This window comes from Podarcis tiliguerta (genome assembly GCF_965153285.1).
Source record: "Podarcis tiliguerta genome assembly, chromosome: 10".
NCBI classification, from domain to species: Eukaryota; Metazoa; Chordata; class Lepidosauria; order Squamata; family Lacertidae; genus Podarcis; species Podarcis tiliguerta.
This window is the reverse complement of record NC_139543.1, coordinates 34968274-34986857: the sequence shown is the minus strand read 5'-3', so window position 1 is coordinate 34986857 and position 18584 is coordinate 34968274. Positions and strand designations below refer to the sequence as shown.

At 42.4% G+C, this 18584-nt stretch overlaps 1 protein-coding gene across 12 annotated transcripts in view; it reads left to right on the top strand.

Annotated features, from left to right (window-relative positions):
- PPFIA2 (PTPRF interacting protein alpha 2) overlaps nt 1-18584 on the top strand; it is a 272209-nt gene that overhangs the window by 203295 nt on the left and 50330 nt on the right. For 8 of the 12 annotated variants that reach the window (XM_083400930.1, XM_083400929.1, XM_083400925.1 and 5 more), the window contains 7 exons: nt 175-321; nt 1712-1846; nt 9461-9547; nt 9990-10073; nt 10838-10969; nt 11579-11641; nt 15662-15753. In XM_083400930.1, the coding sequence (XP_083257056.1) occupies nt 175-321; nt 1712-1846; nt 9461-9547; nt 9990-10073; nt 10838-10969; nt 11579-11641; nt 15662-15753 (740 nt within the window). Of the gene's footprint in view, nt 1-174; nt 322-1711; nt 1847-1928; nt 1991-9460; nt 9548-9989; nt 10074-10837; nt 10970-11578; nt 11642-15661; nt 15754-18584 lie in introns of those variants that run through there. The other 4 variants (XM_083400933.1, XM_083400932.1, XM_083400931.1 and 1 more) reach the window with 2 other exon arrangements.

Genomic DNA, 18584 nt, shown 5'->3' with positions numbered 1-18584 from the left:
TATTCCACCTCCATTTGTTTTCATTCATCTGTACATTCATTCATTCCTTTTGAAGCTGGTACATCTCAAAGTTGAGTTTAGATTATAAGCCATCTAATGACCTCCTGCTAGCTACATGAATATTGGCAACAATTGTGAATTGTAGTCTTTTGATGTATTGTTTGTTCTTTTAAGGCAATGGCTCAGAAGGAAGACATGGAAGAAAGGATCACTACCCTTGAAAAGCGTTACCTAAGTGCTCAGAGGGAATCCACCTCCATACATGACATGAATGATAAGCTGGAAAATGAGCTGGCAAACAAGGAAGCTCTCCTGCGTCAGGTTCAGTATCTGGGATCACTGCTAAGAGACTCTTCATAAGTGTCCGCTCATCATTTAGCTGAAAAGAAAGGCAAATGTGTGTGCTTGCTATGATCTTACTCTGCCATCCAAATATTGGTAGATGTGGATCAAAAGGGAATGAGGACTTTTCTTTCCAGCAAGAGGAGTCAAAGATAGATAAGATTTGGGCCCGGATCTATTTTTTCCAGAGCTAAGATGTTCAAGACAAGGCTAGAACATATCTGATTGTCAAACCTGGCTCTTATCAAGTCAGGATGGCAAGATTCTGGGAGTGAATCCAGATTGGGTGAGATGAAGGAAAATCAAGGTAAGATAGAAAGGGAAAGTATGGCAGGTTTATAGCAGCAAGCTGAGCTACACATGAACTATGCAGGCTGGATCATAAACTTTGAACATCAGTAGATTTTGGGGGAGGGTGAATGATGTGCAGGGCCAACCAGGAAAGTATCTGTGGCTGCAGCATGCAAGCTATGTTTGCTAATATAAAACAGCCTAAAATAGTGGTTGTCAGGGAACTGCCATTGGTTCAGGAGGGAGAGAGGAAAAGCCAAATGGATTATAGAGAACCCCCAAGGATCATGGGGAGTAGTTCCTCATCAACTGAGGAGAGTAAACACACCTCCAGTGGAGAGGAGCTGCAGGAGTCGGAAGTGGTGAGGCGGTCCCAGGACTCCGTGCCTGGGAGAAGCGGGGAGGAGACGGGTCCTCCGCAACCCACGCCCTCCTTGCGCAGAAAGCATTCATGCAGAGAGGGGAGGCGCAGAATTGGCGTCAAGGAGTTGCTTTGCTGGGGAAAGTTTAAGAACCGCTCACTCACGGATTCTGCCAGCGATTGAGTCAGCCAGGGGAGAGTGGGGCTCCAGACAGATAAGGTTTAGTTTGGCAGCAAAAGCAAGGCTTTGCAGCCAAGCGGGGAAATATTTGCTTGCTTACTCTCGAGCATCCCCTTGGAAACATTACAGTGGTAAACTAAGAGCGTGCTAAAAAAAGAAAGTTTTGAACTTGCCATAGGAAGTTTCTTGCTCATAAGAGTAAGAAACCACTTGAAGGTGATATGTCTTGGTTCATGAGAGCAAGGGAGAAGCTACTGATTGCTCCTATTTATATGTTTTATTAACTTTCCAGTTTGTTGTAGTGTTCATTCATATTAATGCTTTTTCGGTACATCTCTCTATATTAACACTTCTTCAGTACATCTCTATATAAATCATTACATGCTTCATCGGTTGGGTTTGAGAAATTGAGGAAGATTTGCTCTTCGAGAGCCAACCAGGATGAACCATTGGAAGTCCAATCCCCTGAGAACGGCAGCAATTTCCTGATTCAGCCTTTTATTTATTTATTTAATCGTCTCATTTCTGGGTTTCAGATGGAAGACAAAAATAGACAGCTGCAGGAACGGCTTGAACTAGCTGAGCAAAAGCTGCAACAAACAATGCGGAAAGCTGAAACCTTGCCTGAAGTGGAAGCTGAACTGGCTCAGAGAATCGCAGCCCTGACTAAGGTATTGTACACTTGAGAGCAGGTGAATTTCAGAAACACGTTTTCCTTTAACGTTGATTTTCATCCCTTTTCCCTTCCTTCAGCACCATCAGCAGCAATAAAACCCTGTTTTGGAGTGGACAAGATGATTCTACTTATTGGCACCGTAAATAAATACTAATTACACATACGACGTTATTTGCTTTAGCTTAATTTAATGGCAGAGGTATTGCTTCGTATTTCTTGTATGGCTTGAGTCCATTTCTCCCAAAATCCCAAAGGAGTTTATTTTATAATACTTTGTATTATAAAAGAGTTATGATTAATCCAATTCAGCTAAAAATCATGAACTTTATTTGCCATTGAATTTTTTCCATGATTTTCCACATCACATTAATTCAAAGAAACAACAGTGATCACTTTCATTGAAACAGACCAAAAGAAAATAGACACTTTATTTTCCAGGCGAAAATGAATCAGGGTTGCATGAGAGCATAAGATGGATAGGAGAAATACCCAGTGGAATGTTCCTATAGAAAGCAGCATCACGCAAGTTTCATGCAGATATACAAGTTGCCAGTTTGGATGATACACAAGTTCAAAAAGAAAAGGCACATGTCAGTCACATATATTCTGCTGGCTCTTCTTTATAATGCCTAAAACCACTCTTGTCTTGCCTCCCCACCCCTGTGGACTTAGGCTCCATTTCTATGCACACTTTGTTGGAAGTCTATTCCTCACTGAACTGATTGGCACTCAATATCTGAATAGGGTGCAAATGCATTTACAAATGTGTTCTGGAACACAGTAATAAAATCTTTGATGGCATATAAGAGAGAGAGAGATTTTTCATCAGTAACTCAGAAAAGTCACCAAAAATTGGAGGGATTTTTTTAATGCTTCTCATGTTTCTTTTAAAAAACAAACCAAAAGACAATGGCTCATTCCTGTGGGTATCTGTTCTAATGCTTTTTGGATGTGCACAGAGCCTAGGGCTTGCCGATCGGAGGGTTGGCGGTTTGAATCCCTGCGATGGAGTGAGCTCCCATTGTTCGGTCCCAGCTCCTGCCCACCTAGCAGTTTGAAAGCGCGTCAAGTGCTAGTAGATAAATAGGTACCGCTCTGGCAGGAAGGTAAACGGTGTTTCCATGTGCTGCTCTGGTTTGCCAGAAGTGGCTTTGTCATGCTGGCCACATGACCCGGAAGCTGTCTGCGGACAAACGCCAGCTCCCTCGGCCTATAGAGCGAGGTGAGCACCGTAACCCAAGAGTTGTCCGTGACTGGACCTAACGGTCAGGGGGTACCTTTACCTTTTTAAAGTAGTTTCATGGGTGAATATCTTCTTCCTTCATTAAGCTTCCTTGTAGTGTTCAGAAAAAGTCACACCAAGCTAACAAAGTGATGTTGTGAATGGGCCCTCCAATGCACACAGGTTGGTTTTGGGGGTTTTTTAAAGTCTTTTCTGTAGAGCTCAGCATGTGGGAAGAAAATTATTAGATGTGTTTTCCTCCCACTCCCTCCATGGAACAAATGGAGAAATCTCCATGCACAGCAGCTCCAAAATGGAGCACGCACAATGCTGCCATAGACTGAAGTGTTTATGTGTCCTGTAGTCAGCGAATATAAGAGCTACTGTAAGTGACATTAGAAAAGGAAGGTTGCCATGTTCATCCATTGGGTGGGTGGAGGGAAGACAAAAAAACCCAAACAGTATAGTAACCACTCTGTGATTATAAGTTGCATAGATTTCTAGCCTGTTTGAATGATCATTTCTGTATTGATGAGAAGAAATGGGAAAAAATTGCTTGTTCATAGGAATCCCAGCCCTTCTGTGTCTTTTCAGTTCTCTCCCTGCTAACTAGATATATATGATCTGTGTGTTCCATCTAGATTGTGTTGTGCAATTTATATCAGGAACTGAGTGAGACAGAATGTATATGTTACTTAATTGAGGGCAAAACTACTATTTGGACAACAAGATCACAAGCAATGCAGCCAAACATAGCCAACAATACATCTGTAGCCATTGATGGCACTAGTGACCTCCTCTTTTGAATGCCAAGCAAGAGCCTACTTGATCTCAGCAATGCCAATCAGGGACCTTGTTTGCACTGCCTAGTGTGGGGGGAGGGAGTCAAAGGCAAGTTGCACTCTACATCCCAACTGAGTCAAGGCCCTTAACCCACTGCTAACTTCTCCCCAAATAGTTTTCTGGCCAACTCAGTTGCCAGCTTCATTGAAGCCAGCAGAGAGGGCAGAATCAGGGGGAAATCAAGGGTCCTAGTGTATTACTGTTATTATGTTTTACGTTTAAGCAAGCTCATCAACATAACTGACTTCTTCCATAAAAACAGTGGATAAAAGCGAGAACAGACTTTACTGGAACCCTCCCCACAATTCACTCTACTAAAAAGATGCTTCATGTATTGGGCTCAGAAAACCAGATTTTTTACTTCTGACACATTATTTTCTGTTGATCAATTTGTATAAGATTTCAAATGTTACATAGCAAGAAGAAAACTGACATCAATTTAAACTGGTCTAACACACATGAAATCTGAAATCTTGTTTTTCCCTCTGGTGCGATCAACAGTTCTTAGGTGATCACACTTACCCACTGATTACAGTTTTGGGGGCCGCCTTGATGTGGATACAGAAGAGATGTGTATGCAGTTTTGCCACTGATACTGAAGTCAATGGAGGAGTCCTTGAATATTGGGTGGGAGTTCACATAAGAACCTCCTGTACTAGGAAGTATTGGTAATCTGGTAAAACTATAGCCATGTTATGAATTTTCTCGTCTTATAACTACTCTATAGTAGGCTTGTGTTGTTCATAACATTGTGTTTCAAATAATAATAAATATATTATAAATTAATGAACTAATTCAACTAAAGTAAACCTATTCTGCACCCCTAAATTTAAATATATATTGGATTGGATCTTGACTTAGTCATGCTTGAAGCAGCTTGAAGCACACCTTAAGTGCACTGGTTTTAATGAGACTGTCTAAGCATGATTAAGTCTGGAGCCAATTCATTCTTAGTATATTTAAGTTGCTTGCGACCAGTTTCTCAGTGAGTTCCAGGGAAAGGGAGTTCCTGAACGAAGAAGCAAAAGTGCAGCAAAACAAAAACAAGGAAGCATCCAATGGAAAAGACCAAAAGAAAGTATCAAAGATGCTGAAGTGAAATACGCTTTTTATTAGTGCCAACATGTTTCTACCCACTTCGTCAAGGGATTTTATGTTTTCTTGTAAACAGCTCAAAAACTTCCACGTTGAAATTGCTGCAAGGCAAAACTCCGCAAGAGTTCTTCCAAGGTTCCAGAGGGAGGCAATCATCATGTCTAGGATAGTGTTTCCTCCTTTTTTTGCTACAATCAGAGTGAAATTGCTAGGATACAAAGTGATGAGTTATGCAGCTTGCCAGACTGGCACCTCCTTCCTCCTGCCTGCCTACTTTGTTTTTATCTCAATACCAGCAGTTTGGTTGCTCCTTCATACTATCAATTTCATAGTATTAATGCAGTCACACTGAAGAGGAATGTCAATTTACAGATGATGTACCTCCTTTTTCAAGCAAGCAGTTCTCCCTAAAGCAAAGCAAAAGCCAGTCATGAGGCCTAGCTTCTGATCTATATGCATGTATAGTGGATAACAGATTTCAGTCTCATACCCGCAAACATTTCTCTGATAAAAATAGGGACGTCCCATTCCATAATGATAATTTTACTATTTATACTCCACACATCTTACTCGGTTGCCCCAGCCACTCTGGACAGCTTCCAACATATATAAAAACATAATAAAACATTATTAAAAAACCTTTCCTATACAGGATTGCCTTCAAACGGCTTGGGGGGTCTGATAACTCCATACCATCCAACATTTCTCCAATGAAAATACGGACATTCTAAGGGAAAGTGGGACATTCTGGGATCAAATCAGAAAATTGGACAGCTTCTCCAAATTAGTGACGTCCGTGGAAAATAGGGACACTTGGATGATCTGCAGTCTTCTTCATGTCCTGGGGAGGCTGTTAAACTTCGCCACTCTGAGAGAGAAGGAGACAACACAGAAACTGAGTTTTTGGAAAATGATCAGGAGATTTATTAAAAATTGTGGGATAAGCAAATTATTAATGGGAAGATATGTAAACACCAGCAAATGCAGAATGAATGCTCTTTGTCATATAACCACCCCATAAACAAATCAGAATGAATGTTCAATAAAGACTGGACATAGTCTAACCACCACAAACTTTTTGCAACAAATCAGGATGAATCCTGAATAAATAGGCTATCTGGAGGAGCCCTAGTACTCAGTGTAATCCTCAATTTCAAAATGAGAATATTTTCAGCACTTTGTATCAAAATAACATCAACTCAATCAACAAAGGAAACTGAAATTGTTGTTACTCTAAGAATAGTTTTTGTGCAACTCCAAAAATGAGATCTCTGTCTAGACACTAGAAGATAGCGCCAGATATCTGCTGGACTTACACAAAGTGCCCTAAAGGCATTCAAAGACCAATTAAATGGGACTCCAAAGAAGCAAGACAATCTAGACATTTTCACCCCAGAGAAGTTCAGTCATTGCATTAAAAACAGATGAGAGCAAAGTTTTCATCCTGAAGTGATAACATCTATAAGCATTTCAGAAGTGTATTTCATCCTATCCAGCTGTAGCCTCAACCCCAGGAAGCATTTTTGCATTGTTAATTCACACTCAGTATTGCGTGTTTTCAAGCAGCCAACCCTGTGGATATTCTTGATGTGGCCTTAGTGTCACACTTTGGCCTACAAAATATGATTATTCTATTTTTGAAACCTACCCAAATGATACCTTTGTTGACTTTTACCCAGGAATGAAGAAAAGAATGATGTTCAGTTGTGCCTTGCCTAAATCAGAAAACAGCACTTCATTGTCAACCTGACTAAGAGGTCTTTTCCTCCCATCCAAAGACTAGAAATGCTGTATCCATAACATAAGAATAACAATGATAGCAAGGATGCTGACCAGGGTTGGCCAGGAATAATTCTTATGTACTAGGCAGTCTAGGAATGATGGTCTCCTGACAAGAAATGAATGGTCAGGACTCCGCAGAGATACATGAGATCTTTCATGCTCCAACAGGATGCCATCAAGGCCCATAGCCAAGGTGGAAGAAGATTTATTTGCCTTTCACCTAATGTCCCTAGTGGAAATAAAGTTAGCAGGCTGGCTCAGGTGACCAGTAGGCTTCCAGCTGTGCAGGGTGGAGGCTTCATTTTAAAGTAATCAAGTATTAAGTTTCAACCAATCAATATAAAGTGCCACTCCTACCCATGATCCAGAAAATCACAGAGTGCAGATTGATGTAAATCAAGAACTGAAATGGTTCACTTCTTATTGGATTTTACCTCAAAATGCAAAATCACAGGACTATAGTGTTAGAAAGGACCCTAGTGATCACCTAGTCCATGTCTCTGCAATGCAGTTACCTCAACATGCAGTCTCCCATCCAATCTGAAACCAGACCAGACCTGGCTTAGCCTTTGCAAATGTGCTAGCAGTTTTAATGCTATACCACTATGTCTACCTTAGCTGCAATTTTGGTAATCAAAATCTTTTAGATGCAGTTTCTTGTGTCTATTGCTTTTGTCTGTAGGTTTTCAGCGTTGCAGTCAATAAGGGCCTATATGCCTTTGCTAAGGACAAAGAAATGTTGAGCCTCACCTTTTCTTCATCCTTAAAGTAAATGTCTTCTATAAGCTTCAGGGGGTATTTTTCTTTGCTCTTACTTAAACCATTTCTCCTTGAGGGGGAAAAAGTTGCACCTATTGACCTTACATGATCAAGCCTTGGTGAGCCTTTGGTTCGTGTGATTTCCCCTCAGCCCACCTGTTCTCCTCTTCCAGCTACAAAGAGGCGAAAAGAAGCTGTTGCTTCTGTTTTTAACTAACCACTGTTTAGCATTATATCCAGTCCCAAACAAACTATGCTTAACTTTGAGAGTGGTTTACTAAGACAGCCCAATTTCTGGCTTGTTTCAATAAACCATTGATAAGATTAATCACAACTTTGAGTTCAGACTAAACTTACTGCTATCTTGCAGTAAATTGTAATGCAGGTGATGTCTGTAGTCTTCCTTGGAAGGAGGAATAGGGAAGGGGGACCAAGCTGCATTCTATGTTAAACCATGGTTTAGCATTACATCTGAATGAGACAACTGTGGGCTTGTAGAGCTCTAATGTTTTAACTGAATAGATGGGAGGTCTTTCTTTAAGCACACCTCTCAGCCAATTTACAGGTAAGAAAAAAGTCCACTGTCAAACAAATTATCAGCTTCATTTTATGCTTGGAAAGGTGTTGAATTGTTGGATGAGACTTTTTTTATTAATATTAAATATTCATGTTGATCTGAGTGCTCTTTTTATCTTGTAGCATATACTGACACATTATAAGGAGTGTCTTCTCTTAATTTTGACTTTGGTCTTGTGAGTCGCCAAGCCAAATGCAGCCCATCAGCTACGTATGGTCATCTGCCCAGGGTACTCTGATAATCCTTCTGCTTTTGCGGCCTGCCTGGGACTGCAAAACAAAAGCAGGGGGATTGTCAAAGACCTGGCAGACCCTAGTCCAGGTGGGCTGCATATGGCTGGGTGGGGTTGCAGGTTGTACCCTAAAATGTTTGCAATGAACTTTAATTTAGGCTGAAAGGGGTTAACTAGTCCAAAATCCAGAATTGGTCATACTCAGAATAGGCCCATTAAAATCAGTAGGCCTAAGTCAGTAATGTTCATTTATTTCAGTGGGTCTACTCTGAGTATGGCTAACAGGGATACAACCCATTATTCATTCTGGGTTAAATAAGGAGTAATTCACATTGACTTTTTTTAGAAGTCCATGGTGTGTGTTAATGGGACATGCAGTAAACATAGGATCCATTGTGACACATTACCTAACTGAGCATTTGCCCAGATCGTTGTTCACTAAACTAAAGAGTGGCATAGCCAGACATAATGTGAGCAGCTTGTGGAACAACCAGACACCTGCTTTGCATTCACCACAGACTCAGTAACCCTTTCATAGTAAGCCGGGGAAAGTTATGATATTTCCTTTAGTTATATGCTTTCATATCTTTTAGGCAACCTACCATAACATTATTCTAGAGATGACTAACCCATTTGGTTTAGTATATTCTGTAACATAATATACATTGTTTTTGTTATGATAAAATTGTAGGATGGTCTATTTAAAAAAAAAAAAAAAATCTGGCATTGGCTCCTCAAAGTTGTGTTCTGGTCTTAAGTTTATCCAAATTCCAATCAGGCTTTATATTTGCCATAATTGCTTTGAGATCCCTCTATAGAGGAAGAGTAATTCTCACCAGCCAGCCATCACTAACCTGAAATTTCCATACCTAGGTTGTTAGCTTTTTTAGCATCCCATTGTTTTTAGTTCATCCGCATCAACTGCCTCATGTCACCCTATTGTAAGTGTGGTTTATTCTACATAAAATTCTGTCAGTTAAAGTATTAAATTTGCAATCACACTTTTCTTTTGAGCATTCTGTGCTGTGTTCTGTTCAGTGTTGGTGTCTTTAGTTCTGATTTTTCAATTTTGTCCCTCTCCTTTTCCTTGACTTGTTAGTCTGATCCAACCTCTTCTACCTCATCTGATGATTATCAATATGTTATGGAAGCTAAACTGCAAGAAATGATCTCCATACGTAGGAAGGTAGTCCTACTGGACTTTACTTTCTATTGCTAAATAGAATCCATCTAATTTTGTTTTCTTATTTTTAAGAACTCTTTTTTAAAAATTTATGTATTTCTTTTATTGATAATCAACCATTGTGCGGTTCAGTGCTTAAAGAGCTTACAATTTTATGATGGCAGGTTTGTGTTCAAACCATGCACAGTCTGCATGTTACATTTGGCTGATTTCATTGCTCATAAATAACTCCAATGTTTTGCTGGATGCTTGGATGTAACAGGCCTTTGTAGCTGACACATTTCAAGCAATGCTGTTCAGCTGCCTGTTTGAATAACATTTATTTTTGAAAACTAAGTTTGCAGTTAGTAGTAGCTTGCTTTACATTTTCTTTAAAACAAATTGAGATTTTGGCTCAGAAAGCTCTTTAAGTTTCAAAGAAGTATGTTTATTTATTTTTATATAGGCAGAAGAAAGGCATGGCAACATTGAAGAGCGCATGAGACACTTGGAGGCCCAACTGGAGGAGAAGAACCAGGAGCTTCAAAGAGTATGTGTATTGTTGATCATTTCATTTACAGTTTGACTCGTCTAAGTTAAATGCATCACACTGTTTCACATAGTCCCCCTTTTACCTAAAAAACGAGTCTCGTATCTAGAAGCTCAACTGGAAGAGAAGAATCAGAATTTCCCCTGAATTGCTTATATTTATTTATTTTTTGACTTGATGAATATGAACGGAACGATTATCAGCTATTGAATGTTTGCTTCAGCAGTAGTGCTAATAAATTTTATCCTCTGGCAGTATTTGTTTTTGCTGTGCGCTACTGTACCACGGGTACTGTGACACAGGTGGCACTGTGGTCTAAACCACAGAGCCTAGGGCTTGCTGATTGGAAGGTTGGCGGTTCGAATCCCCGCAATGGGGTGAGCTCCCATTGCTTGGTCCCTGCTACTGCCAACCTAGCAGTTTGAAAGCACGTCAAAGTGCAAGTAAATAAATAGGTACCACTCCTGCAGGAAGGTAAATGGCATTTCCGTGTGCTGCTCTGGTTCGCCAGAAGCTGCTTAGTCATGCTGGTCACATGACCTGGAAGCTGTACGCTGGCTCCCTCGGCCAATAACGCGAGATGAGCACCGCAACCCTAGAGTCGTCTGCGACTGGACCTAATGGTTTAGGTATTTACCTTTACCGTACCAGGGTATCATTACTGTGATTTCAGTTACAATAATCCACCACTCGTGTTTCACTAATGATAACATTTTAGATAACTTTGGAACCGCCCATTTTGTTTCCTTGATACTTTATTGAAGGCAAGGCAAAGAGAAAAAATGAATGAAGAGCACAACAAGAGATTATCAGATACTGTGGACAGACTTTTGACAGAATCTAATGAGCGCCTGCAGCTACATTTAAAAGAAAGAATGGCAGCATTGGAAGAAAAGGTAAAATGAGCAAAACAAATGGTTCATATCCAATGGTAGTCATGCTCAGAACAGAATCAATGGATCAGCCTAAGAAGAAATGTACTAAGCTGCCTTTTGCTTAGAGTATTGGCCCATCTAGCTCAATACACTCTGAGTGTATGACCCAATTGAATATCGTCCAATACTTACCTTGATTTGTACTTTTGGTTTCCTTTTTTCTGTTCTTGATACTATGGGGGGAAAGCAAATAAATACTTAGGGCATGATCCCTTGCCCATCAAATCTTCCTGTTCCTTTCCTGTATGTGAAATCCTCACTGACTTTCCTTCCTTCCAGCTTTCTTCAAAACTCAGTGGAGCTACTCATGTGCTCAGGGGTATTTGCAGTACACAGACTGGGCCATGTGCTTAATGTTTAAAATGTTAATCCTATGTTGATGGCAAAATGTCAGTCCAAAATTGATGCCGTCTGATAGCTATCAGTGTTAATAGTAGAACTTTTAACATATTCATAAAAGGATAGTCAATACTTGTTATTACAATCGGAAGCGTGAAAAAATGCAGATTCTGCAGAAATGTGTTTTGTTTTGCTGTAATTTCTCTACTTTTGATCTTTTCTCTTTCTTAGAATGTTTTAATACAAGAATCAGAAAGCTTTAGGAAGAACTTGGAAGAATCATTACATGATAAGGTATTCTTCCTTTCCTACCTGCATTTACCTTTATTTTAAAAAGCAACTGATTACCAAAAAAGAAGTAGTAATCTTCGGAATTCAAAACCTGAAAATGTTCCTAAAGATAATAGAACCTATGGTTGTATCCAACTAAGACACTGCAAGAGGAACAACTACTTGTGTAAGGGAAGCTCTTTTTCCACGCCCAGTTGTGTCGCAATGGGGGGTGGGTTGGCGGTACACCTTGGGTTCCATATCTGCAGGGTTGACAAGAAGTCACCCTGTGGTGGCTCGTCGTGGCACGAGCAGCCATTGCGCCGCAGCAGCCACATGTGGAGGATCCTCCATTTGCGGTTGCAGCTGCGAGAAGAGGATCCCAGCACCACCGGCAAACTGCTAAGTACAGCGCATGTGCAGTGTCACATGCATTCGCTGTACGTAGCGACGTTGCGCATGCACAGTATAGCGGTTTGCAGCCGGTGCCGGGATCCCTCCTTCTCTGCTACAGCTGCGAATGGAGGAATCGGATCCTCCGTTCATGGCTGCAGCCACGAGCAGAGGATCCCAGCACCGTTGTACGGTGCTAGAGTGGTGCCGGCAGCAAACCGCTATACAGCACATGCACAGTGTCACATGCAGGTGCTGTACGTAGTGAGGCCACACATGCGCTGTATAGCGGTTTGCCGCCGGAGCTGCTCCAGTGCCTTATGGACGGTGGCAGGATTCTCTGCTCGTGGCTGCAGCTGCAAATGGAGGATCCTCCGTTCGCGGCTGTAGCAGCAACGAAGGGATCCTGGCACCGTACATACGGCGCTGGAGTGGCGCCGGCGGCAAACCACTATACAGCACATGTGTGGCGTCACTTCGTACGGTGCATGCGTCATACGTAGCGACGCTGCACATGCGTCCTACATCGTGACGCCCGCCCCGGGTACCACGGCACCTTCCTTCATCCCTGCCCATGCCTCCCTTTGTGTGCCCCTTGCACCCCCTCTATATCTGATATGGAGCTCCCTCAACCCTCCAAATCAGATTGCAGGAGATGCAATGGAAGGAGAAGGTGCAGAAGTTTCATTGTGTGAGCAATTAAACTGGACAGTGCTATTGTTCACACATCCAAGTGAAGATATGAGAGAGCTACATGCCACACAGCATCAGCGTTCAGCCATACACTAGAGAACCTGCATCTCTGTAGGCTGCAATCCTCGGCACATTTCTCTGGGAGTGAGCCCCACTGAATGCAACTTACTTCCAAGTGAGCATGCATCAAATTGGGCTGTACACTTCAAGTAGTGTTCATTGGCCTGCTGATAATATTTATGGACCCTAGTGCAGGCATGAATTGCCCCCACAAAATATGTGGGCTGGATCCATTTGGTTGAATGAAAGACTTTCCTCCAAACTGCCACATTCTTATGTAAATACCTCCTTCCCCACTCTAGAGATGCATTTTGATTGCTCTGTTTCCATAGAATGCTCAGTTCTGGGTGGTCAATGGCCAGAAACTTATTGAGGACATGAGTCCTGAGCTTTCGGCCCCACATCTACCCAATCCTGACAGTCATATTAAAAATAGCATCAAAATTGCCCTTTGCAAGTCAACACAGCTTAACCCCTGTACCATTGATTTAATGAACCAGTCAAATTCATTACAAACATTTATAACAAATGCCATTTTTCTAATTCTACAGCCAGTAGATAACATAAATTCAACCAATCATATTTAAGTAAGCAGAAAGTAATTTTGCTAGGTATCAGATTAAATAGAAATAGAAGGAGTGGAATGGGAAAGAATTGTGGCTGAGCCCTGAGTCTAGGGGCAAAATAAGTGTTAATACTTGATATCGGAACCAAACATGAAGGGAAGAAATTGTAGACAAATACATTTTTTTATTTGGCTGCCATTTGCTCCTAAAAAGAGAATTTTCAGAAGGAATGGATGGGATTAGACTTCTGACTATGACTCATGAGCTCCTTGTTGCTTCATTTGTTTATTTTAATAATTTGTTGGCCACATTCTGTTCCAAAGAATGGTACCCGAAGCAGTGTGCTTCCTTCCAATTATGCTTTCCCCCACATTTTGTCTATACTTGTTGTCAGGAAGAGACTGGATCTTTGGGGGGGGGATGTTATATTTAGCATTTATGGAATGTAAATAGCTGTTGCCTAGATGTATTTTGTGCAGTTGAAAAATATGTTTCCAGAATTTATTCATGTATTTGGTTTTTGATTTACTGCATTTATAGCCTGCCTCCCCCCCCCCCCCACCCCGGAAGAGCTCAAGACATGCTTGCCCCATGTTTTGTCCTCCTAACAACCCAGTGAGCTAGGATAGGCCAAGAGGGAGTGGATGACCCAAGATTCTTCCGTTTTCTTCTTGTCCTCAGTGGGGATTTGAACTGGAGTCTTCCTAGCCCTAGTCTGACACACTAACCACCATACCATGCTGCCCCCCCCTTTTTACATTTTCTTAGCTAAAAGTACAGAATAAGTGGCACAGCAGAAGGATGCTATGATTCTTCCTGATACCAAGAACAAGTGGGGGCAGGTTTCACAGGAAGAGGTAGATCCTCTTTCCCCAACATGGTACCCTCCAGATGTTTCATACAACAATTTCCATCAGTCAGTGCAGCACAGCCATGATAGCTGCTCCTTAAGGGAGTTCCATGAGCTGGATCTGGACCTATTCATACTTAGAGTAGAATACTCAAATCAATTCTTTTAAAAGGACTATTCCAAACCTAAGTCTGGATCCGAGCCAAATGATTTCGTATATAAAATCCTGTGCATTTTTCTTTGACTGCTTTCGTTGAAAATTCGAGCTGCATTTTCCCCCGCCCGATAGAGAAGTGTCTAGATTCCTGTTGTTGTTGTTGTTACTATATTAATTTAGGAATAGTTTCTTGCTTATGCAGTTCACCCCTGTTCATTGAGGGCTAGTGGTTTTATCATGCTAAACTGAGCTCAAACTGCTGTACTAGACCTTTAAAAAAAATTAGGGGAAGTGTTCTTTGTCCTCGATCCTGTTATTTGTGACTGACCCATAAGAACAAGTAAGAAACAATTGATTCAAATCTGATGGTTTTCAGTGTGCCTCAATGACAACTAACGTTAGCTGGATTTATGTATTTGTTGCAAAGTTATTCTTTTAAGAACTCTGCGCGGTCAAACCCCGATTCTTGAACTTAATCCATTCCGGAAGCCCGTTCGGCTTCTGAAATGTTCAACAATTGAGGCATGGCTTCCGTTTGGTTGCAAGGCTTCCTCCACTCAAGCAGGAAGCTGCATTGGGCATTTGGCTTCTGAAAAGCGTTTGAAAACCAGAGCATTTGCTTCCAGGTTTTCGGCATTTGGGAGCAGTGGCGTAGCGTGGTGGGTGCAGGGGGGGGGCCAGCTGCACCGGGCGCAACATCTGGGGGGTAGGGTTAGGGGGCGCAAATCCATGGGTTAGGGGGTGCAAATTACTTGCATTGCCCCGGGTGCTGACAACTCACGCTACGCCACTGTTTGGGAGCCAAAACGTTCCAAAACGGAGGAGTTCAGGAGCTGAGGTTTGACTGTATAAACTTTAAAACAGCAAAGAAGGAATGCAAAATTGGTGAAACCTGGAATCTTTGGAATGTATTTATAGTCTTCCATTTGTTATGTCTGGCATCACTAAAAATCACCAATGATTAGTTTGTCTAGCTAACAAAGGAATTTTTTTCTAGAATTCTCCCGTTAATAATTTATTTTTCATATTGTAAAAATATCTATAGACGTGTTTTGTTGGGCTGTTTAAAATGATTAGTTGGTTTATTGCAACTTTAACCTTAATAAGTAATGCTATTCAATAAGTAATGAGTCCAACAAATTACTTATTTAACAAATATTAGTTTTAATGAAAATAATATTTTTACAACCCCTTGCTAGGCTGATACAATGTAAGTTGGTACTTTGTTGCCGAGAAGCTTAATGTTGTTCACTGATATTAATTTTGATAAATGTAAGTTTTATAAAACATTGTTGACTTATTATTATTATCATTATTATTTCCAGGAAAGATTGGCAGATGAAATAGACAAGCTGAGAGTTGAACTTGACCAGTTGAAAATAAGAGCAGGTTCTTTAATTGATCCCACGTTGTCAAGGTAGCCTAAGAAAACCATAATATTTTCTTAATTTTAATATATTTAAAATCATACTATGTTGAAAATACTGTTTGCAGTTCACCATCCACCATGTGTTACAAGCAGCCTTTGAAAATGTTATCACTTTAATCATCGTCATTTTCTAAGGCACTGGGTTAAGTGCTTCCTTTCATAACTGCCAATGGGAAATCTGCTTTAGGCATTTATAGGTTGTTTTACGTGGGTTTTGAGAAAGTGGTGGCAGGAAGAGGAATGGACAAATAAGTCCATGCTTAAATTCAGATGTGATGAATATTGCATTAGTTCTCCTGATTATAATGCTAGCACATCTGTCCCATTTTCTAATGTTCCTTTCGTGTTGCAATACCTGTTGCATTAGGAAACCTGTAGCATTTAGTGCTAACATTCATTCACATCAGTGGTCACGGTGTGACACACAGTGAATGTCGCTGGACGAGATTGATGCTCCCCCATTCATCCTTTCACATATGTGCTTCTGTTTCTCCATTACGTCCCCATGAAAACAGCAGGAAAGTACTTCATGCCAGTGTACTGTTGTGTATTGAGTCAAAGGATTTTATATCTGTATTATTATTGTCTATATTTGCATTAGGGTAAAGTAACTGCCTTTTGGTTTCAGGGGGTACAGCTACTATTGGTTCATTTAAACTGCTGTATTTGGATCCTCTGTCTTATTGGTTTCCTCCAAAAGGCAGGACTGTGATTGCCTGATATTGTTCCCTCCAAAATGTATCCTTTCTAGCTAGTCCCCTGTCCCTATAAATGTAGCTTTCCCCTCCTCAGTCTTCAGTCTTGTTTGCTGTAATAAAGAAGTGTTACTAGAGAACTGTCTCCAGCAGATTATGTCAAGAGAGCTGAAATCACAAACCCCACGTCACAACAACTGGCGACGAAGGTGGGATCCGGAATGCTGAGGAGCGGTTAAACGCAGCCCTGCCTCAGAGTCCGGATTGCAGCTAAGAACAAGACTCACTGGCCAGCTGAGAAGACGACCCTGCCACAGGACAATGGAGAGTCCAAGGGTATTGGAGCCCTTCCAGCCATCAGAGCCCCACACGTGGGAAGACTACGTCGAACGCTTCGAGTTCTTCGCAGTGGCTCAAGGGATCACCGATGCCAGCAAAAGAAGGGCCACATTCCTGAGCTACTGTGGGCCTGAGACCTTCAAGCTGGCCAAGGCATTGCTTGCTCCAGCGAAGCTAAGTGAGACATCTCTCAAAGATATTCTTGCCTGCCTAACAAGCCATTTGGCGCCTACTGAGACCAAGATGGCCCGGCGGATGGAGTTTCATGAGAGGCAGCAGCGTGCTGGGGAGTCTGTATCTGCATTTCTAGCTGAACTGCGGAAGCTCGCTCAGCACTGCGACTTCCAAAATCTGGAAGAGACTCTCCTGGATCGGTTTATCGGTGGTCTGAGCAGCAAGAAAGCCAGAAGACGCATCGTGGCTAAAGAAGAGGTTACCCTTGCTTCAGCCTTGAAGGAGGCCACCGCCACGGAGAATTATGAAAGAGAGGAGCTTGATGCCAGTCGCAAGGCCCCTAAGCCACAGATAGAAGTTGCGCATGCCATGGACGAGCTAGAGGCTACTCCGAGCCAGAGCCCAGTCCGTGGGGTCGAGTCAGTGCGTCAGGCCTGCACAGTGCACAAAGATCACCGAGGCAGGTGTCCAGGTTGTGGCGGAAACCATGAGCGGAAGAGTTGTCGTTTCCGGGATGCTATGTGCCGGACGTGCGGGAAGACAGGTCACATCGCCAGGGTCTGTAGATCGGCGGCGTTGGGAGCGACAGGAACACCTAGACTGGAGCATCGCAGACCGCCCACAGCAACCCATTTTCTAAAGGACTGCCACTATGTAACGGAGATCAACGGGAGGGTCGTGCAGTTCCCAGCGCAAGGCAAGGCACACGTCAAGGTGAAGATTGAGGGTCAGCAGTGCGACATGGAGGTGGACTCCGGATCTGGATTCACTATCGTGTCGGACCAGACCGCGAGGACATTCTTCCCCAGGGGTAAGTTGCCCCCTCTGGAGCCCTTCCCGGCAACCTTGCAGTCATACTCAGCGGGCCGCATCCATGTTATGGGAATGTGTGCCGTGAGAGTTCAGTTCCGGGACAAACAGGCTGTACTCAAACTGGCGATTGCGAAGGGCAGTCGCCCCAGTCTCCTGGGCACTGACTGGTTCCCCGCCCTGGGACTGAGTATATCAGGGCTTAATTCAATCCAAACCTGCCCTGAGATGAGCGAGGCATTATGCAAAGAGTTTGCTGGTCTCTTTAATGGAAAACTGGGTTGTTATAAAGGGCCCCCAGTTGACTTCGAGTTGGACCCTGGGGTGGCCCCAATCCGACTCAAACCAAGGCGAGTGCCATTTGCACTGCAACCCAAGATCGAAGCAGAGCTGGATAAATTGGTCAAGCAGGGAGTTCTCTCACCCGTGGACTCTGCTAAGTGGGAGACTCCAATCGTCACGCCCCTTAAAGCAAATGGGGAAGTCAGGATCTGTGCAGATTACAAATGTACTATCAATAAGGCACTCAGGGGAAACTCATACCCCATTCCAGTCGTATCACATCTGTTGGCTAAACTGGCTGGGGGCAAGGTGTTTGCCAAAATTGACCTGGCACAAGCCTACCAACAGCTGCCAGTAACCCCACAATCAGCGGAAGCACAGACTATTGTCACACATAAAGGGGCGTTCAGAGTTAACAGATTACAATTTGGAGTTTGTGTGGCCCCAGGGATTTTTCAAGGGCTCATGGAACGCCTGTTAAGAGGTCTGCCGGGGGTCTTGCCATTTTTTGATGACGTT